This window comes from Tursiops truncatus, chromosome 7, assembly GCF_011762595.2.
Source record: "Tursiops truncatus isolate mTurTru1 chromosome 7, mTurTru1.mat.Y, whole genome shotgun sequence".
Lineage (NCBI taxonomy): Eukaryota > Metazoa > Chordata > Mammalia > Artiodactyla > Delphinidae > Tursiops > Tursiops truncatus.
Window position 1 is genome coordinate 27,036,865 of NC_047040.1, and position 26,177 is coordinate 27,063,041.

Sequence of the window (26,177 nt, forward strand, 5' to 3'; positions counted from 1 at the left end):
TTATAAAACTACCTTGTTAGAATGAGACAAATTGCAGCCCACTGCCCACTTATTTTATCCTCACCAGAGCCAACGATACATAGGGTCTCCACCTTCATGAGACTGGAATGACAAAAGCTTTGGAGCATTTCCCTCATTTTAGCTCACTTCTACTTATTTGAAGCAAGATTTAGGTCACCTAGGGAAGCCTCTGTAGTTTCTGTAGATGATTAAGTGATTTGGAGAAATAAATTCATTCCATAACATTTATTCTACCCTAAACAGACCTTTCTCTTTTAAAGAGTTATCACATTAACATAGCACTAAAAAGAAACCTAACTCTATTGAAGTCTGGTCCTGGAAATATTACGTATCCAAGAGGATAAAATTATATTAAAGTTCATGTTCTTTGGTTTGGGTAAGAGAATATATTCTTCCCCCACTGATTTATTTGCAAGGGGCAGAAAGAAGTCATACTTTATTTGAACTTTTTTTTTTCCTTCTCAGAAGCCGTGAAAAAAAAAGGAAGTACTCACATGTCTCAAATAAGGCTTCTTAGACATAAATTGTTGAGGCATTTGGATGGACTGAGCTATATAGGGACTTCACTTTCATATGGAGAAAGCAGGCTCCTGTCCCTCCCACTCCACACATGAAGGCACACTTAGTATGATGCATGTGGTCAGAGCTGCAGGCAGGGCGGGGGGAGCAAAAGGGGACCATGCTTGGTTCACCTTTCTCCTGGTCTAAGTGGGCCTCTGCACTCTGCGCTGGGACACTGGGGAGCACACTAGAGGTAGTCCACTGTGAACTGAACAAAGGATTCTCATAGTACTCCCCATCGGAATTGGAAGGGTCATCATCAGGCACAGACACCGAGATGGTGGAGGGGGCTAGGAGCCTACACCTCTCCCCACTGGTGGCAGGTTCGTGGCTGGGCAACCTGTGTAGAGGACCCACTTGATCCTCAGCCCCTTCATCTACAAACAGACACACAGGAAGAAACTGCAGGGAGAACTGGACAAGACAGACACAAGATCAGACAGACGAGACAGACACCTGCACGAGGACATGGGGCCATGGAAGCAGCAGAGCAGGATGGAGGATGGGAGACAGTGAAGTCTCATGCTTCAGTAGCCGCTGCATTTCAGCTATCCCTTCAGTAATCTTGCCATTGATCTAAATGAATCAAATGCTCTGACACCCCCACTGCATAATAGAAATTATCTTTACATTCCCCTCAAACAAGTTAAAACAACAACAGGACACTGGAATAGAAACAAAGCACTATCAAACAAATACATTTGTTAGAAGAAATTCTTTCAAGTACATAAATTTTCCTCATGCTTTTATCAATATATGTATAAGTTAAAAAAGAGGAAAGCTGTTAGGATCTGATGCCTGCACAATTATGGGGGAAATCCGTCCTGCTGACGTAGAACCTTAATTATCTAGTATGCTCACATGTTTAGCATTTTGGTTGATTTAATTCTTAGTTAATGACTTCAACCAGAAAGTAAGTTTTAATTTCAGTCCTGTTAAGAAAAATCTAGAATGCATTATCTTTCTTTCCTGTCTTGCTTAGGGGAGCACAGTTGGCACAGCTTTTTCTTTGGATGCAAACTCCTAGGCATCTTTTTAAACCCTGGTTCTCATTTGCATGGCTGTGAAAATATTAGAAAGTTTTAGAAAGTACCTAGCAATATACAGTTGTTTTCCTGTGTTCTGCTTCTCTTCTGAAAGCTTAATAGAGATTACAATTAGCTGAGAATTTCTACTGAGTTGGCTTCAGATTCATCAGTATTTTATTCAAAGCAGTTTCACTTGCACTACTGGCTTCTGACTGTTTTTATACCTCAAACACCTCATTGCATATTTCTCATTGAAATGCCAAAGGAACTGCTCTCATTTCTCTCCTTTCCTGTGTCTTGGCTTAGAAATCTGCATTATTTAAATATACTTCCTTAGTTACACAAGTGTAGATAGTGTAGATCAATCAGTTTGCTTAGCACTTGGATTCTTGCATATTTCAATGAGCCTCAGGGATGATGACAAAGAACAATATTTGGCTGCTGATGTAGTGCAGACACTACACCTCAGGTCTACATGGCAGGTTACTAAATTTGCTAATCACTATTTATTTACTTATATAGAGAAATAATTTTAGAATTTTGTGATTTTCAAAATTTGTACTATCTATATAATTTTTATTTCTATCAAAATTTAAGTTGACAAAATTACAGCAATAATTTGAAAATGCACTGTATTTTTAGGGCAATAACTTATTTTCAGCAAACTGAGTGCTGACAGCTGGAAATGAACCTGAAATCATAAGGATGCTAAAATAACATTTTGAAAGGAGAATACTTTTAATCTTTTGAGCACATTATTTACTGATTGTTCAATGGAAGTTGTTTCTGGATGGGTGCTCAGAACTTTCTCAGCCAGCATGCTTATTATAACATGGGATAGAAGAAACCTAAAATTACATTTGATATTCTTAGTTCAACTCAGCATGATTTCTCAGCTGAGCAGACAACTGGCTGAGATGTGGCCTACAATGCTGGCTGAATCCTAAGTCCTGGGCTTGTCACAAGTCCCAGCCATTCATATTTCCTCTAGTGACTCCTGAGGCTGTAGACTCCCTATGGACACAAGTTCCTCCTAAAACTTCTAATACTTTCAACAGATTGCATGGACAATCAATTAGTGAAAATGACATATTTGCCTCTCTGCTTTTCAACATGTGCTGGGAAGTAGAGCAGACTACAGTTCAAAACTAAAGAATTTAAAGCTGAGAGCTGATAGCTTAAAGGCAATACCCCGTGGGTGTTTTAACCTTTTGAAGATTTCGGCTTCCTCTTTCTTGTTGCTTGTTGCTCTTTTTTGCAAGTGCCAAAATGTGAAAACAGCCCAGAGTCTTGCTTCTGATCTATAATATTTCAAAGAAACAGTACTTTCTATTCTGAAAACTTTGACTAATCAGAGAACAACAAAAACAACAAAAACTTTAAGTGCTTCAGTGGAAAAGTAGCTTCTCTGTAGTATTTGTCTGGCCCTTAGCCAGGCAACGCCAAAAAAGAATGTCTGGCAAACCCCAGTCCCGTCTGGGTACTGTGAGCTGTATGCACTCCAAGTCTCTGTTTAGGACCTATGAGCCTGCAGTCCATCTACATTACAAGTCCCAGAGATGTGCCAGGCAAGTGACACTTAGAGGATCATGGCTGGCTAAGTTCAGACAGTGTACCAGTGCACGGGCTTCCAATGATAATGCTAGAAGACAAGAAATCCTCGTTTGCTACAGAACTGTGTATGGCAGGTGGTCTCAGTTCATACCCAAATAGAGGTGGGACACATAATAAATAAATTGTAAATGAGTAAATTATAAATACATAATAATTATAAATATATTATAAATGAATGAATTATTTACATGGGAGTGGTTTGGATAAAAAGGAAATCAGTCCAGTGGCTTGTAACCAACAAACTCTCATTAGAAGATCACTTCACATTCATTGTCCCACAGTAAAAGCCTAAATAACATACAACTTTAGGGATGCAGTGAGGCTGTTTGTAGGGAGTTAGATTTGGATTTAAATTCTGGATAAGCCACTTACTAGCCATGACATCCTGGGCAAGAGTGGAAGTGAGTATTATCTGTATGGGTTGCTTGGAGGATTAAATGGGAAGGTATTTGAGAAAGCACCAAGTATCATGCTCAATTCCATATACATTAGCATCTCTGTCTTCAGTATATCAGACAAGTTGTCATGTACCTTTGCTCTTTACTTTCATTTGACACATCAAAGCTAGACTTGAGAGATTTATGAAAAATGAATTCATAACAGTTTTGTTCTTTAAGACCAGGATTGAATGTCTCCTTTTACTATAAGTACACTTGCTTATGGAATCTCTGCTTCTGCCACCAAATAGTCTGTTTCATTTAATAATGTGATATTTTAAAGGATAGGGTAGCCTTATGAACCTTGGACTTTTACATAAATTTCTTTGCATAATGATAATCTTTAAAAATGAAGTTTACCTGGTTTCAGTGGAAGAATACATTTTCCCTAATTGGCTTTCACCCAAACCTTTTTTTTTTTTTTAAAGCATTTGAAAATTTATATTGCGTAAAGTTTGCCACACAAAATTCAGTCTTGGTATGTCAGTCCCCTTTGGTACAAATGAGTAGTCACTTTTATGAGAGACTGAGTCTCTTGGGGTATCAGTGACTCAGTGATTTTGCCTGTCCTGGCATCACCGCTTCCGCCCCATGCCCTGGGGCAACTGGCTCCACTTACATTGTTTCCTACCATCTCTAAGCCCTTTCCATTCTACAAGCTTTTGATGAGGACTCCTCAGTTGGCCCTCTGTGTCTGCTGCCCCAGAATGTTATGGAGGGAAACTGCTTCAGATCAGCAGTTATAATGTGGCCAAATCATTGACATAGGAAATCATCACCCTAGGATTTGGAGCAAACCTAAGAGGGCAGAAGGATTCCTGGTTCTGTTTCCAGATGTTTCCACTGTTTGTGCACGGGCTTCCAAGTTCTAACAGTTCAGTCCAAATGACAACTATTATGGTTAGGCCAAAAAGAAAAAGGAGATTAATTTGAAAATATCGTAAATAATACAATATTGGTTCACTGTACCTGGGTTTCATTTCTAAGCGTGCTACTTATTTAATTTTTTCATTAAAATCCCTTTGTTTCCCAGAATAAGCACAAATTCTGGGAATTATGAATATTAAATCAGTTATAATAAATGGATATTCATAAATGACAGTAATTAACATCTTAAATTATTTTTAGTGAGAGCTTTCATGCTTCCCCTTTGGGAAAGAACAGCTTTTAAAATATTTGATAATTAATAAAAAGTAAGGATATCCTCAAAATCATTGAATTACTCAATTTAAGAACTCTTTTACGTTTGTATAAAAGTGTTGAATTGTGACATTCACTGTGCCTTTAGATTAAAGTTGCTTTGAGAGTGTTTTGAGGAGGGTAAAAAATCTCCTAGATGAAAAAATCCACATGCTTTCTTTCCACCCAGTGCACTAGGAGCAGTAGTATATCAATGGAATTTTGGCTTGGTCTTTACAAACCAAATGGTTTGAATAATTGAAAAGCTGAATCCTGTCATGCGGTTTTTCACTAATTTTTTCTGATAGAACAAATAAGTTGTTATATGTACTTTAAGAGCGGTTTAAAATAAAAGAGAGAGACTAGTTTGATTGCCTAGATCACATATCTTTCATATATTTAAGGTGAGAATATCTGATCTTTTAAATGAATGAGGTAGAGTTTATAAAGTACATACTTTTTTTCTATATAACTCAAAACTATGGTTATCCTTTTAAAAGCAAATCATTAGGCCTTCGTATAGGTTAATGCTTTCGTTTGAAAAAATAAAAAATAATAATTCAATAAAAATACAGGTTTGGTTTGAAAAATGTTAAAAATAAGATATCTTCCAATTACTTTCAGTAGGAAGTAAGTTGACATTTTCCCTAAATATACTGAAACGGCTCCAAGAAAACAATCCCGAAATGTGAAGGAACAGTTACTTTGGAAAGTGACACCTAAGTTACCAAAATGTGAAAGTGATTCTATATTTTATTTATATTTTCATTATATCCACTGTACCACCCTGCAGAAACAGACTGGGTCAATCTCGGATGGGAGGACCCTGCTGCCCTTTCGGCTCCAACTCCCATAAAAGAGTAAGAAGAATAAATTACGTGACCTCTAGCTGACTTTGGAGTCAACATCATACCGTTCTCTGGGCTAAGAGGATTCTCTGACACTTGGAAGGTTTTAAGTACAGGTTCAGAAACATTTTCAGTGACCTGAGGGAAGCACAGCTGTTACAGAAGGGTTTCTAATGCATTCAATAAAAGCCAGGTCCCTGAACCAAGTCAGCTGCTGCTTACTCCCAAGCTCCTTCAATCCTCTACCCTTTCTCACACATTAGTCATAGGACTCCTTCAGTTCCTAGAGCACTTCATGCGCTTGTCCACCTGAGAGCCCTTGCACATCCTGGACCCTCTGCCCAAAATGCCCCTTTCCTCCTTCTTTGCTTGGCCAACACCTTCTCAGGCTTCTGAGATCAGCTCCCAAGTTGTCTTCTCCCCATCCAATAAACTAAGATTACTCTTCTCTCTTAAAGCTCCCTGTTCTTTTCCTTCCTAGTGCTAAGCTTATTTATTGGATATCTGCTCTCCACCAGACTGCATGCTCCTTATAAGCATGGATCATGTCTGTTTTGTTCACTAGTGTATACCTAGAACTTGAAGACTGCAAGGAACCTTGGGCTTCATAGGTATGTGCTGAATGAGCAGAAGAACATAAGGCCAAGATGGATCTTTCAAATCTATGAATTAAAAGATCAAGTCACATTTTCAGGGAGTTAACTAATAATCAGTGGCTATAATGATGCTGATTATATGCACTGCTTGTAGCCCTCAAATTTTCTTTTATTCCTTAGACTAATTTAGTTTAACATTATATCAGGCAGCAAAATTAGAAAAAAAGGCCTCAATTTAAGAAAAAAAGACCTTGCTAAAAAAAGGTTTAAGTTTATAAATCTGTGACAAAAATAAATTATATTTATTGATAGTTTATAGTTCTGTAATTTAGAATAATCTCCATTTAGGAATTCAAAAAGTATTTTAAACAAACCTAATTACAGATTATAAAAAGACAGTGGGTCTTTTGTGACATTCTTCCATTTTTAGCACAACAAAATGAGCTCTAAAAGGGACAACAAAAGGAAAAATAGGTGAAGAAATAAATGAATAAAATGGAGAAGTATCAACATTCTGATTTTAGTATACAAAAACTAAATTATATTGAAACAAGTAAGCTTTCAATATATTTTAAAAGCTTTCTTCTGCCTTCTCCTGTAACTCTCAAACAATAGACAAAAGTTACCTGATCTAAGTCAGAGAACCAATAATAGTTTGCTTTTAAATAGTGCCTTTCATCTCAGATTCTAAATGAATATTCTTCAAAGGCATCTGTCTGCTTCATCACTGAGAACTGAAAAGCTGACATGGCATTACATGTTAAGTAAATGCATTAAAAAATTCAAGGACAATAACAGGTCTCAGCAGGAAAGAAGCCATGATCGCAGTTTCCAGTTCACTACTCTCAATATCAGATTCATTCACTGACTTCTTCATTTATTCATTAATATTTATTGAGAGTTTGCTACAGGCCATGCCCTGGGGAAGCCCAATACAATAGTGAGCACAACAGAGACAGTTCCTGCCAACCCTTCCATAAAAATGTGTTGATTTCATCAATAAATGTATTTTGGTTCAGTCACTTATAAAATTAAATTGTATCTTTTCTGTCAAAACATTCTACATGAAGTAAACTGGTTCTCTGTAGTTATTTTAGTTAGCAATTTAAACACAAAGTTATCTTTTCCTTTATCGAGCAGATTTTTCCTTTTTTATTTTACCATATTCATCTACTTTTGATTTTGTATAGAGAAGTGATAATACATTTAATTAAAGTCTTTGTTTCTTCTTGACTATTTGAAACAGACAGCTCCCAAACTGCGTCACATACTAACCCATACAGAAGTACAGCGTGTATGGGTTGAGGTTTATTTACCCTTATTAGAAGACAAACCTCAGAGTCCAGCAAGCCTTACCTTCCTCCACTGTGACAGTCTGTTCTGAGGCTGGTGATGGGGGTGGAGAAGGAGGCAGATTAGCTGTCTCTTCAGCTGCTGAAGAGCAAACAAACGAAAAAATGAGATACAACAATTAATCCTATTAGGCCAGTAGATGTGTAGGCAGTTCTGCTATCTGTAAAAAGGACTCGTTATTAAATTCAGGGAAAGACTCAATAGCAAGCTGCAGTTGACTTATTTTTAGCCCCATTACCTGGTTCACGTATTTTTGAAAACCTAAAAAAAAGAAGAGCATTTCATATTTTAAAAAAAAATCATTTTGTCCTCTCCATAAAAATGGATTAGAGATGGCTGCTAAAATTCTATCATTGATCCCATTAATTTGTGTCTGCTTGTTCAATTAATAAAATATTTCATTCTGGTCCTAATTTACTATATTCAAACCTACCCAGGCAAGCATTTTAGTTTGGATTTGGATTGACTGATTAAAAAAATGTTAGAGCTCTCTATTGTTCATTTTGATATGGAAACTAATCACAGTTATTTTAGGAGATGTATTTTTTAAATAACATTTTGTCCACTGATGATAATGTTGAAACCCATCCTCTGTATGTATTCTTAGAAAAGAAAAATGAAGCTGTCACAACTTGAGGCAACCTTAGATAGAAACATGTGCTAGTGGGAGCTGAGAAATATTCTACCCTTGGCACTACACATGAAGAAGGACCAAAGAGAGAAAGGTTCTAAAAGATGGAATTCATTCACATTTCACTCCAAGTTTTCCTCTTCAAGACCCTTACCTTCTTTATGACCACTCATATGAAGGTAAGGGATTTTAAAAGGAAATATTTATCAGTCAAGGCCAGTGGTAAAATTTATTTTAAATAAGCCCTGTGGGCTTCTAAGGCATATTTTAAAGTTTCCATTTTTAAAAAAATTTATTTATTTTATTTATTTATTTTTGGCTGCATTGGGTCTTCATTGCTGTGAGCAGGCTTCCTCTAGTTGAGGCAAGCTGGGGCTTCTCTTCTTTGCGGTGCGCGGGCTTCTCATTGCAGTGGCTTCTCTTGTTGCGGAGCATGGGCTCTAGGCACGCAGGCTTAGTAGTTGTGGCATGCGGGCTCAGTAGTTGTGGCTCGCGGGATCTAGAGCACAGGCTCAGTAGTTGTGGCGCACGGGCTTAGTTGCTCCGCGGCATGTGGGATCTTCCGACCAGGGCTGGAACCCGTGTCCCCTGCATTGGCAGGTGGATTCTTAACCACTGCGCCACCAGGGAAGCCCTCAATCCTTTTTTTAAAAGAGATTTTTCTTTTAAAAATGAATGAAATTTTGTCATTTGTAGCACCATGGGTGGACTTGGAGGGCATTATGCTAAGTGAAAGAAGTCAGAGAAAGACAAATAGTGTATATCACTTACATGTGGAATCTAAAAAATATAGCAAACTAGTGGATGTAACAAAAAAGAAGCGACTCACAGATACAGAGAACAAACTGGTGGTTACCAGTGAGGAGGGGGAAGGGGCAACATAAGGTTGAGGGTGTGGGAGCTATAAACTACTGGGTGTAAGATAGGCTCAAGGATGTATTGTACAGTTCGGGGAATGTAGCCCATATTTTGTAATAACTGTAAATGGAAAGTAACCTTTAAATTGTAGTAAAAATTAAAAATTAAAAAAAATTTAAAAAGGGGGGTTTTGTTTTATTTGAAAGAATACAAGTAAACCACAGAAAGAAGGTTAATGTTTTAGATAAGTTTTTCCCTCTCTGTTTTAGAAGAAAATAATCCTTGATAATCAAAGAATATTTTATTGACTATAATGAGATTATTTTTAATTACTATTCTGGGAGAGGAGAAATTTTTATTGTTTAATTTTTAATAGACAATGGAGTGCTAATCAGAAAATCAAATATTAAGGATACATTAGATTGAAGGACAGAAAAATAGATATGTACTATTTTTAGGCTTTAAAAACCATACCTTTCAATGTGTTAGTTATATGCACCTGTGAAATAAACATATATGTTCAACATAAGAGAATTTCCTTTTTTATGCATCTCTGCATGTACATACATCTACATTTAGCATCTATCTGTCTCTCTATCTATCTATCTGTCTATCCAGAGTAGGGACAGGGAGCCTTTGGTTGAGAATGCTTTCCTTGGTGACCACCATTATGTTACCTGTTTGGCCCTGCAGGGCATTTGACTCGTGATGGAGAGGGCAAATGCTATCTCATTTTCCTTAAATGAACCAAGTGAAGACCAGTACACTATATGAGATACAATGTCACTGATGATTCTAACAATCTCTGGCTATAGGTTTTGTGTAGCCTGTTCAGGGAGACCAAAAAGAGACTGTAGTATAGACAATAATTAACGAAAACCCATAAAGGGAAAAAAATCATCTCTAATTAAAGCATTAGAACATTTTCCTTATGAGTAGGGGCCATGACATCAAAATGCACTGGCTTTATTTTTATAATAACTATCTCCAGTGGTCTGGAAAAGGAAAATTAAGGGCAATTTAGGGGCAAAGTCTAATTATAAGTTGACTGTCCTAAAGACTACCGAAATACCACGAGTCTGTTGAGGAAGGTGAAAATAGATCCCAGGGCGTCCCAACAGAGATGTTTGATGAATGTCACAGTTAGGGATGAAGTATGAGATATGGCCTGTCTTTGAACGCGAAGACTTGATTCTGTGATCAGGGTGCAGCAGACGCAGCCCCTGACCCGAGGCTCTTTCTCATTTACCTAAAGGCAGAGGTGCAGGCTGATCTTTATGCTGAGCTTCTTTCTCTTGTTCACCTTTCAGAACTGCTACAGCTTCCGCCGTGACTACTTGAACTATCCTTGCAGACACCTCCTCTGTAATAAATAGTAACAAAAGAAAATAAAATGATGAGCCATCCAAAACAGGTAGCAACAAGGAAAAATAATCAAACAGTATAGTCAATTAAGATTTTATTTTCACTGTCTTTCTCCCAAGGAAGTACAACAGAATTTATTAAATTGCAGATAAATACACACACACACACACACACACACACACACACACACACACACACACCACACACATATAAACCAAAAAAAAAAAAAAAAGTGAGAGAGAGAGAAAATAAAAGGAGTTGGCATTCTGGGAGCTAAGCAAAATTAACACAGAACGAAGGAAAAATAATGAACCTGTATGGCAGCTTAAATTTTAAAAACTGTTTATACAAACAGAAACAATGTAACATTTTGTACCTAGTAAAACAAATTCTAAGAGAAGAGAGGATTCATTTTAGATTTAACTTAAAATACTGTTTTATAGTTTTCTTACAGTTTTATAGAAAAGTATATTAAAATAATCTTCTATGCTAATTTGCAGAAATACCATGATTTAAAATCGAAAGATGCTTCAAAATGTGAATTTATGATTAAACAGCACCATCTGGGATTAGTTTGAACACAAGAGATTAAGAAAAATCTGGGAAGATAAAATCTGAGTGAAATACATGGAAATGATATATCAGATGGTCTCTTTCTAAAGAGCTACTACTTTTCTAGACAGTGGATGGTTTAAAGATCTTTAAGGTCATATGATATATATTCAACCTAGTCAGTGCAATAGTTTCATTAAAAAAAAGCCAGGGTGGGAGGGAGGGTCATCATTAAAATGATCAGTCTGTGAGATGCCTGATAACTAGTTTTTGGCCTGAAATGGCATCCGCTGAACCATTAACAATGCTAACTTCATATAACCTAGTCAGAAAAAATTCAGGAAATGATGTTCCATATATCATCAACTAAAAAGGAAAGAAGCCTTTTGAGATTAAAAATATTTTCTAAATTAGAAATAAATCCTACAGAATTTAACTTTTCATCATCTTTATATAAAAACATCTACCGTACTAGGAAATAAACCCACTTATAGCCTTAATAGAAACAAGTTGTCCTGGATAAGGGGATGGGTAGGGATTTGTTCTCATAATTTTAATCAAGATTTTAGAATAAATATTTCATTGAAATTATGGTTCCTGATTGGAATTAACACATTCACAAGCAGGTTGGGGGAGATCTGCCTGTTTTTACCTGGCTGGTTCATTTAGACACAGCCTCCTGTAGAAAGGCTTCATCACCCCACCCAGGATGAGAGAGACCATAGTGCTTGAGAAGCAGGCTTCTGGGTAAGCAATCCACTTGGACAACATTTATCTGAATTTTAAAAGCTGGATTACCTGATTGAATACATTTGCCTCTATATGTTTAACTTCCTGATTTTTGAAATAGCCACTTGACACTATACCCTATGTATATAGTCTTAAGGGATGCACTTTAAACACTCTTATCTACAGCCAGTAGCAGTAATAGCAGGAGAAGCAGTATTTTAAAAATATTATAGTGCTCACTACGTGCCAAACACTTTGCTAAGGTGGTTGCTCTCATCATTTTAATGCATTATTTACTATTATTACTCCCATCTTTCAGATGAGGAAACAGAGGACAATAGGATTAGATCATATAATCAGACATTCTTATACATATCATAGTTAGAATACCAATTTTCAAGTAATTAGTATATTATAAAATGCCTTAAATACTAAAACTAAACTAAGTGTGATTTAATATATTTTAAAAATTATTTATTTTGTTTATTTTTATTTTTGGCTGTGTTGAGTCTTCATTGCTGCGCATGGGATTGCTCTAGTTGTGGCGAGCAGGGGCTACTCTTCGTTGCGGTGCGCGGGCTTCTCATTGTGGTGGCTTCTCTTGTTGCAGAGCACGGGCTCTAGGTGTGTGGGCTTCAGCAGTTGCGGCTCGCGAGCTCAGTAGTTTTGGCTCGCGGGCTCTAGAGCGCAGGCTCCGTAGTTGTGGCACACAGGCTTAGTTGCTCCACAGCATGTGGGATCTTCCCGGACTAGGGTCCCCTGCATTGGCAGGCAGATTCTTAACCACTGCACCACCAGGAAAGCCCTGATTTAATATTTTTTTATGTTTGAAGTATAATTTTAAGAAGCTGGAGTCCTAATTTAAATTTCAAGTATCCAAAGAGCAAGTATGGATAGGCTACTTAAAATTATTTCTGAAAAAGCTTTAATTTCTAAGCAAGGCTCCAGCAAATTCATTTCATACATTTATATAACAAGTATTTTTCATAAAGCAATTTTTCAGACAATACACTTTGCACTCAATTTAGTTTCAACAAGGAAGGATCTTTTTTCTTTACTATTGCAAAAATGTACAGAATAATTTTAATATCAAATAGTAATGATACAATTCATCCTTATAAGGATGTTTTAAACTATACAATTTAATTCATAGCATCACATAATTTTAGAGCTGAAAGAGCTCTGAGAGATTTTGTCTAAATCCTCTCGTTTTGCAGATGAGGAAACAAAGGCTGGGTATACTGATGAGATTTGCTCAAGTTCAGACAGCTGATGGAGGTAAACAGACTAGAACCCAGGTTTCCTACTATGGTGTTTTTTCTCTTAAATAGAAGAACAGAAGGACTAATAGAGAAACAACCAGAAAATTCTCTAGTAGTCGTGTGAATGGCTAATGGAAATATATGATCTTTAAAGGTATGAACCAAGGAAACATACTCTCAGACCTGCTTGTCTATTCATCTATCTAATGTACACTATTACCATTCCTGATTATATTTTGAGACTATGTACCAAGTGATTGACCATGATTGAGTAATTATCTATCTATCTATCTGTAATTATCTATCTATTTATCTATCTAATCATCTACCTATATATCTTGTAGACCATGTTAGATACTGTAATAGATAATTTAACTCAAGAAGATGAATACTTTATTTCTGAGACAGTACTATTTTATTAGAATTTTTGTTCTATTTTAGTGTTTGAGCAGAAATTTTCATAGTTGTTCTAGGTAAATAAATGACAATAACAATCATCAAAGCACTGTAAGGAATACTAACTGCTGTGCTATTTGGTGGGGAGGGCAGAAGAGGAGGAAGGGCTGCGTGTTTTCATGAAGCCAGGCTGTTGGGGAGGCTTTCTCTGAAAAATCCCTGAAAGGCTAGTCTCTCAAAGTGACATTTTCAATGGGAAAGAATACTGCAAAAAGGGCTACAGAAAGTTAAATCCACTTTGAGACACCTCTTTGTTGTCTACACTGCTTAATAATATGGCAAAAAGAATTATTTTATGTTTTGCGAATTGCCACTTGCATATATTAATTTTCAATGCAATTCAGACCTTTAAAAATCAAGAGTGCTTTTTAGCACTTCTAGCATCCAGGTGTTTTATGGAAAACTGGATATAATGGAGAGGTGGAGCAAGAATTGCAGAAAATGGGACATATGTAGAACCCATGCGTCTTCTGGATCATTCCTGCATCTCCTTGTTGGCACGTATACAAAATTTAGTATCTCTCTATGGCATTTAGTAAATACATCTTGCATGGAATTGTGTCAGTACACAAGCCTTATCTCCACTACCATGTAAAGTTTCCCAAGTCAAGGACTTTCTCTCTGTCATACCTGCAATTCTCGAAGCTTCTCTCATTGAACTTTACCCAGACTGAATGCTTAACACAAGTTTTTGAAAGGATGAAAAATTAACATGAAAGGAAGGCTTGTTTATGATGCTTACACAAATTCAGAAATAATCTGTGCTTGTTACTATATTTACTAACTTAACCCCCCCAATTTATATTATTTATTGTATTCTTGTTTAAGTTTTTGATGCATTTTAGAATACTACTTCTTAAATGGGGGTTCCAAATTCTTCTGTACCTACTGAAGAATTTTCCAGGATCTAAGAGTAGTTAACATAAATTAAATTTGTTTAAATTGGGAAAATAATCCAATAAAAATAAGTATCTACTAGTTTATGTGAACAAATTACAACTGAGCTATACTACATTATTCCAGTCTTTTTGTTTGAGATTGTATTTAGAATAATTTTGAAACCGTGGAGAACTAGTTTATATGTTGTTGGCTAATGAGAACAGAGGTGAACTTAATAAAGAATGCATTTGCATGAGGTGTAGGCCAAATGACATCATTAGGCACTGTACAGACTTTCAAAATATTCTAAACAGAGATAAGGGAAAATTGAATCATTACTTATCTCCAGTCAGTTTAGACATGTCCAACCTAAATAAAATGCACTGTATCAGCTGGTACCACATATCTTGTGAGTGATAATTTAGTCTTAGCAAAACAATATTATTTATTTAGATGGGAAGAGACAGGACATTTGAATTTTATTGGTTTTGTTGTTTCAGAGAACATTAATTTATAAATGTGTTCGAGTTTCATAGTTGAATAAGCTGATTTTATATTTGTATGTATTTAATCATAACTAGTAAGAAAATAATTTAGCCCACTCTTGGGATAATTGATCATTTTTTTTCTTTAAAAGAATTTAACAGATTATAAGAAACGTTACTTTAGAATAATCAAACGGGCTGTATGGGAGTCAAGTTCGTGACATGTTATCTTCCGTTTGGGGTAAAAATAATACTGTTAAAACTTTAAAAACAACTATTTTCTAGTGTTAATTTCATAGTGTTAGGAAAACATGAGTATAGGATTGCTCTGGGGGTTTCAATTGGTCCAGTCAATTCAAAAATCTTCCTCTAAGAAAGGGCTGTCATCAGTGCAGAGATGGTAGCTTCCCCCACGGAGGATGGCCTTTTCTCAATGGAGGCCTAATCAGCAGATCTCCTGAGTGAGGCTCACCGTTATAGCCTGGCTCCTGGAACAGGAGCAAATTCACTCAGGGTTCAGGTAAAGTTCAGGGAAGATTAATGGTAAACGTGTCAAACATATACAAAAGATAAAGGAAGGCAGTCACAAAATCAGACCTATAAAAATGATAACGTAAGAGTTACAATGTGTGTGTGTGATTATATATGTATATATATATATAATTATATGTACTTAATTTTATAATTATATAATTTCTTTATTCATTCTACAAGTATTTATTAAACGCCTCCATCCATCCTCCCATTCATCCATCCACCCATCTATCATATCTTTCTATCTAGGAGATTACTGTCTTTTATAGTGTGCATTAGACAAAGTCACATGGACTTTAATTCATAGAAATGTGGGTATAAACTCCAGCATTGCTACTTTCTAGTTACTTCATCCTAGGAATTTTACTCAAACTCACTGAGTTTCAATTCTTCAATCAAAAAATGGAAATGATAATAGTACCCATCTCACAGGTTTTTGTGAGGAACTCAATTACAAAAATATATAACAGGCCTGGCACATCAAAGAACTCAAATAAAAAGATCTCCCACTAGTTCTTTACCAAGATGTTTTTATTTTCTCTCAGCCATATATTGTTCTGAGTCTTCTACCTTTATATTTCTACTTTAAAGAAAGAGCAACAGTGATATGCCCTAAGGGTCCAGCCCAACTAGGCTATCATTATGATGAATATCAGATAATATGGTTAGTCTGCAATCATCTATGTTGATGGTTAAGGGCAGTTTTTTGTTTTTTTTGTTTTTTTCTAGACAAAGCTAGAGGGATGTTATTATTTATTCTCTGGCTTTATACCCACTTCTTTGGCCGTGTAGGTTCTGGTCTACCATCTGCTCTAGATTGCAGCCAGTAACTCCCAATTTAGGACTGTCTTCTAGACAGTGTTCCTAAAGGCATGATAACCCCTATCTACTGCTGAGGACAATTAGCAACATGAAACATTCTTTTTGTAATTAAGAGATTAGACATTTTAATTTTTCATCGCTCACTTGTTCTACCTCCTTATTGCCTTTCTTACTTTCTAGTCTAATTCTTTGTTGTTATTTTTTCTTCCAAACATTATACGTATAAAATTTTGAATAGGACTTAGCTGTTCAGAAGATTAAAGATGAATACAGATTATGCATAAATTGAAAAAGTACTATTCATTATACTTCATTGAAAGTTAGCATTGATCTTCACAGCTGAAAACATGACACATCTTACTGTAATCTGAAATTTTGAAAGGCTCGGTTATGTTTCTTTTGAACGTCTAAAATTTTCTGGAAGTGGACACTTTTAGTCTATGTTAGAAATTGTCTTAGTTAAGGAGCTTGTATAATATGTTTTATTCTCTCTTTTGTTAATGTCAAGGATTTCGAATTTCAGTGAAAACCTTACAACCAGTATTTGAGTATTAACTTGGCGTTATTTTATTAGCAGTGTCATTATGGTAATGAGACAGTTTTTATAAATAATACAAAAATGGCTCATGATATGGCTGTAAAGTCCCATTATGCCTAAGCAAATGAATAACTTGGAATTGATCTGATAAGTGATCTCCCTGTAAATCAGCTGGAATAAAAACATTAAAAGCCTCATTTTTTTTAAACAAATTCATCTTATGACCTCCAAATAATGTTATTGATAATCGGCTGATATAAAACAAGGGATTTAAAGACACAGCCCAGGGAATAGAGCAACAGGTGATATCATATCATCACTATATAGATAAACAGCTACAGGTAAAAAGTGAAGTCTGTCTTGTAAATGTATTCTGGATAACAGATATGGGGTCAGTATTCACAAGAGGATCAAAGCAGTCCTCAGTAGACTGAATTGAATTCTGGAGAGAAGAATGTTTTTTCTTGTTATTGGATAAATATATTTGTGGAAACATATACAACCAATAGGAGTAAATAGGTATAAGAAACTAATTGAGGGACTTCGCTGTTGACTCAGTGGTTAAGAATCCCCTGCATCGGGTTCGAGCCCTGGTCCAGGAAGATCCCACATGCCGCGGAGCGACTAAGCCCGTGCGCCACAATTACTGAGCCTGCGCTCTAGAGTCCGTGAGCCACAACTACTGAGCCCGCACGCCTAGAACCTGTGCTCCGCAACAACAGAAGCCACTGCAATGAGAAGCCTGCGCACTGCAACGAAGAGTAGCCCCCGCTTGCTGCAACTAGAGAAAGTCCACGTGCAGCAATGAAGACCCAATGCAGCCAAAAAAAAATAAATAAATTTATAAAAAAAAAAGCAACTAATTGAGACATGCTCTCATCCATAGGAACCTACTTGATAATACCTCAAAGATATGATGTTAAGATACTTACATTATCATAAATAATGAATAAGCATCATACTGCAATACAAGGTTATTAAACAAGTTGCTACACTAGGCACTTTTATTTCCTGTCAATATTATTTAATCCACACAGTAACACATTTTCCAGGTTGGAAAACTGGCAAAATAACAGATAAAGGCAATTTACTGTCTCATTTGAATATCATTTTGATTTATGTCAGTGCAGTACAAATATTTTATATCAGAGTAGATTCTGGTGTCAGAAAATCTGGAATAAAATTCTCTCTTTATCTCTTATTATCTGCAAGTAAGTGACAATCTCTCTAACCCTCAGTTTCCCTATCTGTGAAGGGGAATAGAAGTGATATTCATCTTTTGGTATGTTGTGACAATTAAATGAAATTTATATATCAAGTGTTTATTTAAATTACATATTACTGTTTTAATCACTTTTACAGTCTTGTTATCACCAAGTCTACTATCATCATTTGATTGCAAAATGTAGGTAAAGACCTGAGGGTTTTTGTTGTACATTAGGACGATTCTCTCATTTTTCCCAGTGAGTACTTTCTTGCCTGAATTTTGTGTCACTGTCTAACAGACTCTATCAGGCTCGTACCACTTATTATTTAAACTAACATGATAAAGTAAATTTTACTCTACCCTTGTACCATACTATTCAGCATTTACAGTTGGGTTGCAGCCCTCTGTTTTCTTCCATGATGCTGCTTCATGCTACACCACTGCTATGCTCTGCTGGTCACATTATTTTATCACATCAAATTTTGTTGCCAGTCTCAGAACCAGTTTTTAGCACCTTTTTTAATTTAGTTATTTTGTTATATTAATCTATCAATATTGTTTCATTGATTTATAATAAAAATAATGGCGTTGAAGCTTTCTCTGTGGTCCTGACAATTCCAAGTTTGTCCTGAGCAACACAGGACATTGTTGGTATGCACAGGAGTCTGATTTTGAATGTGTACCTTTTGGGTTTTCATCAGAACCAGCTGTGATTACTTGAACATGTAAAGTCTCATCAATTAGACTGTGAACAAAAAAATCCAAGCAAGTTGGCATATGCCTGAAAACATATTTTTGTTGATTTCTTTCAGGTTGTTTAAGGGAAAAGTAAGAGACAGAGACAATAAATTCAACCACATGGAATATAAAAGCCAGCAAGTGTTTCTGCTTTTAAGAATAATGAGCATAATAGTGCTGTGTTAAAAGAAATGACAAGTAAGCCTACCATACACTTGTAAAAGAAGGAAAACAAAACAATTTTAGAACGCTCCTGTCAAGAAAAGGTTTTTCTCAGTAGGGTACAGAATGGTTGCCTAGGAAACCGATGCTAATTGCTGCTGCTGATGGAAACTAGTCAACAAGGAAAGCACTGTGTTCGAAGCGCCCTGCCAAACAAATACCTTAGATAAATTCATAAAAACAGGAAAGAAGGAAAGTTCCTTGCTTCTACTCCTTGCTTAATTTGGAGAGTAAATATTCTCTCTGAAGCTATTTCCTGTAATCAAGTGGTGATGAAGGAAAAAAGAGCAGATTGGATTTTTGTTGTTGTTTTGTTTGTTTCTCTGGCACCTTAGCACTTATTAAAGAGGCCAGTGTTGGCATATCCCTCGCTAGTCAGACTCCCATTGATTCCAAAGGGTCACCCCGGCCAACACTGCAGCTGTAGATCTCTGCATACCAGCTTTTTCAAAGATTTCTTCCTAAGACTTACTGACTAAACCCAGGATAAATTTAATCTATGGGGGGAAATGCTTTTGCAGTAAAGTTAGTCTATGGAGATAAATGCACTTAAGATACACGATCATGACTGCACAAAGTTTATTCTGATGGGTACTTAAATTTAAGAGAATTTATATCGCATCCACTATAGATGATGGAACTATGCTTAGTCATTACGGGGGCTACAAACATGAGTAAGACATGGTGTTCCTACATTAAAATTGTGCTTGAAAGCGGGGCAATCTCATTGAAGGGCATGGTTTTGTTTTTTAAGATTTTTCTAGTAATGGCCACCGATTTTAGCTGATCTCACCATAATCACTCATATGGTCCTCTTCTGAAATGCATCTGGGCTAGGATTAGGAGTACGGTGTACGATTATAGGAGAATTTTCCCTCTTTCGCTCTCTTTTTTCCTATTTCAACCTGTGTGCTTAAATCCATAATCTTGTTTAGACTGACAATTTAATTTACTCAAATGAAATTTTTAGAACTTGGATAGAATTGGCCTAACATTTAAATTTAGTCAAAGGGAAAGGCTTAGTAAATTAAGATGGTTATCAGTGAAAGCATACTGCAGGTTAAGGATATTATAGTATGGAATCAAAAGTAATTACAAAAGCAAAGCATGGATCAAAAATAGTACCTACTGGAAAATTTTACTTGTAATTTTAAGGGTACAGCAGAAGAAATATAGTAAGCAAATATGGTCTAGCTTTATACTTACATATTCTAGTTAAAGATTTGTGCTGTTGTTGGTATTGGGGGATCCCAATATAGAAATGTGTGTATATTTATATTGTTGTTTGTACTTCATATATTAAACATTTACTAATTAAATCAGCTTGTAACATTTTATTGATCTTAAATTAATTTGAGAAAGAAATGTCTTGGGGAATATGCCCCTCTGAAAATTTCAAATAGCTTAATATTAATAAATTGAATGCAATAATTAAGGCACTGAGGGAATTGATAAAATGCTTTTAGAGCTTTGAAACGCTCAGTTTTGCATTTTGTCAAAATCATTACAAATGTACTACTTCTTGTAGACTTTGAGAATTTGGATTATCTTCTGCATTATCTTGAACACATCACACTCTTGAAGGAAGGTAGCATAAGACATTATTAATAACATTGATGAAAAGGTGAAATATCAATAAAACTAAGAGAGCTTGAAAAAATTCATCCTTAGAGTAACTGTGGGATAAACAATACAAAATGTACCGTGCGTGCAGAACAGCACTTGCGTACACGTGTGCTTATGTGAGTGTGAGTGTGTGAATTTTGCATATATGTGTGTGTGTGAATTCACGTATGTGCCATCATTCATGCACATGAGGGTCTCTCCGTGTCTTCAAAGCTTCATCTGTATTTGGGTACCTCAAAGGACTTGGGCACGAGGCGCAAGTCTAAGATTTCATATGGGGAAATCATTGCTTCTACAGTTGCAAAACCTAGGAATGTCTGAGGCAGAGGATACAATGGAAAAATGGAAAAACATTCTAGATTCCAAAAAAAGTCACTGGAGTGAACTTTTAAAGTATAAGTGCTCCATACACCAGGAAGAGTCTTTACTAGTTACCCCTATTAATTTAAATATTTCATCTAGGGAAAAACTGTTACAATAAAATGGTAAAAATCACCAGCTTAGCTACCTTTTGTTTGCTCCTTCTAACTCATTCCCAGCATAATAACTTAAGTAAATCTTTGGAGGCCTTGTGACCTAGAAGCATACGGAATTTAGGAACTATGTGATGAGAAAATCACGTTGTTCACAATACATCATATGGTACATTCAATCAGCAAACAGATAAACCAACATAACTTCTGTGTAATTACAGTTTGCTTAAGCCTCTAGTCCTAACATCATTCTGAGAATGAACGTGCAAATAGCAACATAACAGCATCTACCTTATGTGCTTTCTTCTTAGCCAGTCTCTCGTGAACTGTAAATATTTTAAATAAGTGATTCTCCATCTTCTATAACTGCCTATTTTATTTTTGCCATTGGAGCTCTATAAAATATTGTCCACAAATATTCTCTTTATATCAGCCCTAAAAGGACTTGGCAGACTTTAAGTCACTAAGTGCACATGGTAATTCTTTATAATTTTCAAATTATAACTGAATATATATAACCTGAGAACAATGTTTCAATCATACTGTGGGTAAAGGGACAAGGGAATTAATTACATTGTGAAATTCTGAAAACTAAAATGCTATGGTGAAAAAGAAAACAAAAGAAAATGAGAAGATAATTTTGAGTCATCCTTCTTTTATCCTTTACTAATGTTTGTTAAATTAAGCTCAGTCACAACCTGAGAGAAGGAGGACCGCTTCCCTGGAAAAATTCCAAACAAGCAAAACTGTTGATAGTTAAAGACTTTTTTCCACCGTGTCTGAATAGCAAAATCAATAGACTTTGCAAGTGAGAAAATAATTTTTTAAAGTAAGAAAATAAGTGTTAGGTCCAATGTTATATTTGTACTATTATGATAGTATTTAAAAAGCAAAGACTTTAATATAATTTTAAAATTTCTTTATGCCAAAAATTATTCTAGAATAAAATTTTCTTTTGTGTTCTGGATTAATACATCCCATGGAAAATACTATTAAATGAATTTCTCTCCAATCATGGGATACAAAAGTTCATTATGTTAAGACAAACAAGAACAATAATAGTAATTTCAAAGTTATCTTCAGAAAATTTAAAATAACATACAAATCCTACTTTAGAAAATGCCCCTTAGGGATCTGTTGAAATAAAATTTTACATTGATGATTTTGCTTCAATGTTGTTTACTTATTTCAGCCTATACCTCTTCTCTGTGTAGTGGGTCTCATTGTTACCAAGCACACCTCTAGAAATACTTGCCAATTGTGGGTGCCCAGGGTGATATATCGCACTTAAAACTGTCAAAATATTCATTCTTTATTTGAAGACACTGACGCTTTATATCAGAAAGCAAATGATATCTAGGAAGCATAAAATTGTAACTCATTATGGCAATAGCTCTGGTTGTTCTACTGTAGGAATGCAGCAGAAAGAGAAAGGTAGATCAATATTGATGGAGTGGCAGTGTTGAGAAAAATGCGAGAATGTAACGCTAGCTAGGTAGGTAGCCTAACATGGGGCAAGGCAACTGCGCTTTGCAAATGGCATTGAGAGTGGGATCCTGGGCATATGTGGTATCTGCAGGTGACTGCTGACAACCTGAAGAAAATGAAGAAATAGGATTCAGGAAGCAAATGGGAAGGTGCTCAAGGCAAGTTCTATTTACTTCATAATTTAGCTTTGGATTGGCAGATGCTACTGTAATCATACGCTATGCAAAGTCAAAAAACACAGAGCTTCATTTGGCATAAAAAACACAGTCCTGGGGAAGAGTTATAAGGGGCTCCCTGATAATATGAAAATTCAAGTTTCCTAAAAAGGTCCTGAATTTTTCTTAGTAAAATATAGCAATGAAAATTCAATTTACTATGAAAATATCTATTATTTTCTTCCTGACATATAAAAAAAAATTTCTAAATCAGGACTTGTATTTTTTCAAAATGAAATTACAATTTCAATATTTCATATACAATAGCCCTGATTAAGAAGAGGCTGGCCAAGTTTTGGTTCTAAGAATATGACCCAAAATAGCTTGGTTTCTCTGATTCATTTTCATTCCCCTGCTACATTATCAGTCACTCCTTCCCAACTTTTACAGAGGTCCTTCACCCTTAAAAAATGTTTTATTTGAGCTTGTACTTGGGTCTGATTTCCTAAAGAGAAGTTTGTTGTATAAGTAAGAACTCTTACGAAACCAGGGAACTTTGTGCTCTTTTTTTTCTTGGATAATTCTGAAATGCAACGTGAAATGCAGAAGCAGGGCTGACTTGGTCTGACAGTAACAAGGTGATCAAAAGCTACGGGAAGAGAAGTTCAGTTTTAATGCAATCATTATATTATTTGAAGCATTACAGTTAAAATTTTATAGAAAAAAATAAAAGAAACACCTTGACATTTTAATCAAATAGATACTAAAAATACTTTCTAACATTTTCCACAGACCTAACGAAGAAAGGCATTTTGTATTTATAGTTTTTTTCACACCTATTTACATCAGAGAACATAAGGAAGAGTTGAAACACCATTATCTGAGCATAGGAGACTCAAGCATTTCTAGTTAGAATGGAAGAAATGCTCATTATTTTAAAATTTACTTTAAAAAAGTTAGACATAATTTGGGAGGTTTTTATTCCTTCACTTAAAAAAAATAAATCAACCTTCTCTGGTAATTCCAGTCCTAAGACGCTAAATTATCAGCTAGGGTAGCTTCAATTCACTCATAAACAGTGAAATCCAACTAGAAAGGAAACGTGTGTCACCAAAACAGCCAAATCCTTGAGCAGTGTTTTCAATACAGCATTCAGATCATATGTGCAAGTTCACTGTGGTCCAAAAGCATTTCAAGTACTAAATTTTTCTTAGGTCGGAGAGCAGATATTTTCACGAGGTCAGAAATCACTGTTATCTTGATTGAATGAACTTCCTCTCCTAAAATGTGACTTTTGAAAGTGGCATCTGTATTTGCTTCAAATCCATTTCTCTGTTTCTTGTTTTACTATGATCAAGACATAAGAATTGGGTGAGAACTGGCCTGGAGGACTATCTTACATGCTTTGTGACTTAGGCCAAATTAGTGCAATTTTCTTTTTGAGAAAAGGAAATTCTGGTAAAGCTCTCAGGGGAGGTTTATTCCAATCTTTTCAGTGCATTAGTCACAAACCTTGGTTTTTCAAGCTGATGAGAAAAACAGCCAATAGGTAATTTTTAAAGAAAGAGAAAAATATAATTTGGCTTTAAGGTAAAGAATAGCAACGTGCAAAATGCAACAAGGAGAAAAAGTATCCAATGAATTGATTCATTTCAAAAATTGCTTATAAAAGTAATAGTAGTTGTTTTTCTTGTCCTTTTATTATTTTCCTCCTTGGAGAAAAAGAAAGTCCTTTAAATACTGAAAAAATTAATGATTAGAATTAGAAAATGTAAATGGGAGCATCTTTCATTTTAATATGTCAAAAAGAAAAAAAATTATCGATTACGAACAGCTTTTATCATTTTTTAAAATAACAAAACTAGAGAAGTATATCTAATTGAAATTGAAACATTTTCCCTAAAGTTAGTGAATAAATATCCCTGTTATTCAATAGGGAAATGCTGTTTATTACCTAAGAACTTATCATTTTCAAATAATTTTATAGACTCACAGATGAAGTAGAGTAAAAAAGAACATTGGTGATATTTTATTCAGGTTAACCTTCAAAAGCAGGATACATAACATCTCTCCAAGATAAACTGGTATATTCCTTTACAGAAGTATAATTAAGCCTATGATTTAGAACATCAATTTGCTTTAAGATTCAGTTTGTCCATTTGTCAGAAATGAAATTTGTGTGACCTCCTCATCTATAGCAGTGAGGCAATCCTTACCTTACAGCCAGAGGATAGGATCAACAAAGACGTTCATTTTAGAGTTTTGTTTGAAGGATATTTCAGTATCATTTTCTATCGAGGCCAACTCTATTACATGAGGCTCAATTTTGCAGGAATGAACAAGAAAAGTTGTTCAATATCTGTATACTTCTTAGCTGTTAGGTTATTGATGTCTCTTAGAAAGGTCATTTATCCTGTTTTTTCATATTCTTCCCAGTTCAGCTGTTTTCATCATCAAGACAATATTTCTAATCAAATATCTTACTGCTATTTTAAGTCAAAGATATATTTTCTTTCTTTGCTTCAAACATTCACTCCTATTTTCAGAACATATCAGAACATATCAAGTCTTCTGCTATATCCCTCCATGACATTCCCTTTATAACCGTATTTCAGAGTTCCTACTTGATTGTCCTAATCAAGTTCTATAGTCTTTACTTTGAATCTAGCCTCCTCTCGTTGTTCCTCCATCTGCCTCTTTAGTTCCAGTATTCCTTTCTAACATCATCTTTCCCACAAATGTATTGCTTACACTGTGGTGTAATTTTTGTAGCCCCATTTTCTTGATGACATTTCCATTCTCAAAACAGAACATGGATACTAATGCTCTTTTTCTTTATCTCACTTCAAAAAAATGTTTATTAGCACCTACTATGGAAAATAAGCATTGCATTATATACCAGAAGGAACATGAAGATGAATGAAGCATAGCTTCTACCTCAAAACACGTAGAACCTAGTGATGGGGATTAAAACAAGTAACAAGTAACCTCAGTAAAATGTTCTGATATGATCAATGCTATTATTAGCAAGATATAAACATGGTACATGGGGATGTTTGAAAGAAGAAGAGGTTCATTTGAGAAAATAAAATGAATCAGCTCTGGATCTTTGATCATGGACTTCTGATAATCTCTTCTGTTGTATGTACCCTTTCAAAATATTTTTCCATCACTTGTTTCACGATGCTGCACACGAATGAAACCATAACAGATTGCTTGGGCAAATTATCTTTGCTTGCAAAAGAGAAGATTGTTAGTTCAATCAAAGGACTGACCATTCATGCTAGAGTCACTTATGCAAGAATCAGAGGTGCTCAGCTCCCAGCACCGCTTGGACCTATGTTTCCAAACACAAAATCTGGACTGAAAATATTGAGTCTAATTTTCAGGCTGCTGAGGCCGAATCATCTCTATTATACATGATTTTTCTCTGAACCTTGATTCCTCCCTTGGTATCCATTTTGCCTAATATCTTCTGAAGTTTGAGTTTTGCTGAAATCAACTGTAAAAGCAGATATTT

General features: G+C 35.4%; 1 protein-coding gene across 27 annotated transcripts in view; it reads right to left on the reverse strand.

The window, feature by feature from the left end:
* Nucleotides 1-26,177, reverse strand: part of MAP2 (microtubule associated protein 2) — a 265,271-nt gene that overhangs the window by 43,179 nt on the left and 195,915 nt on the right. For 21 of the 27 annotated variants that reach the window (XM_033859826.2, XM_073807323.1, XM_033859825.2 and 18 more), the window contains 2 exons: nucleotides 10,376-10,489; nucleotides 7,641-7,718 (listed from right to left, as the gene is read on the reverse strand). In XM_033859826.2, the coding sequence (XP_033715717.1) occupies nucleotides 7,641-7,718; nucleotides 10,376-10,489 (192 nt within the window). The remainder of the gene's footprint in view (nucleotides 1-7,640; nucleotides 7,719-10,375; nucleotides 10,490-26,177) is intronic. The other 6 variants (XM_033859830.2, XM_033859827.2, XM_073807321.1 and 3 more) reach the window with 1 other exon arrangement.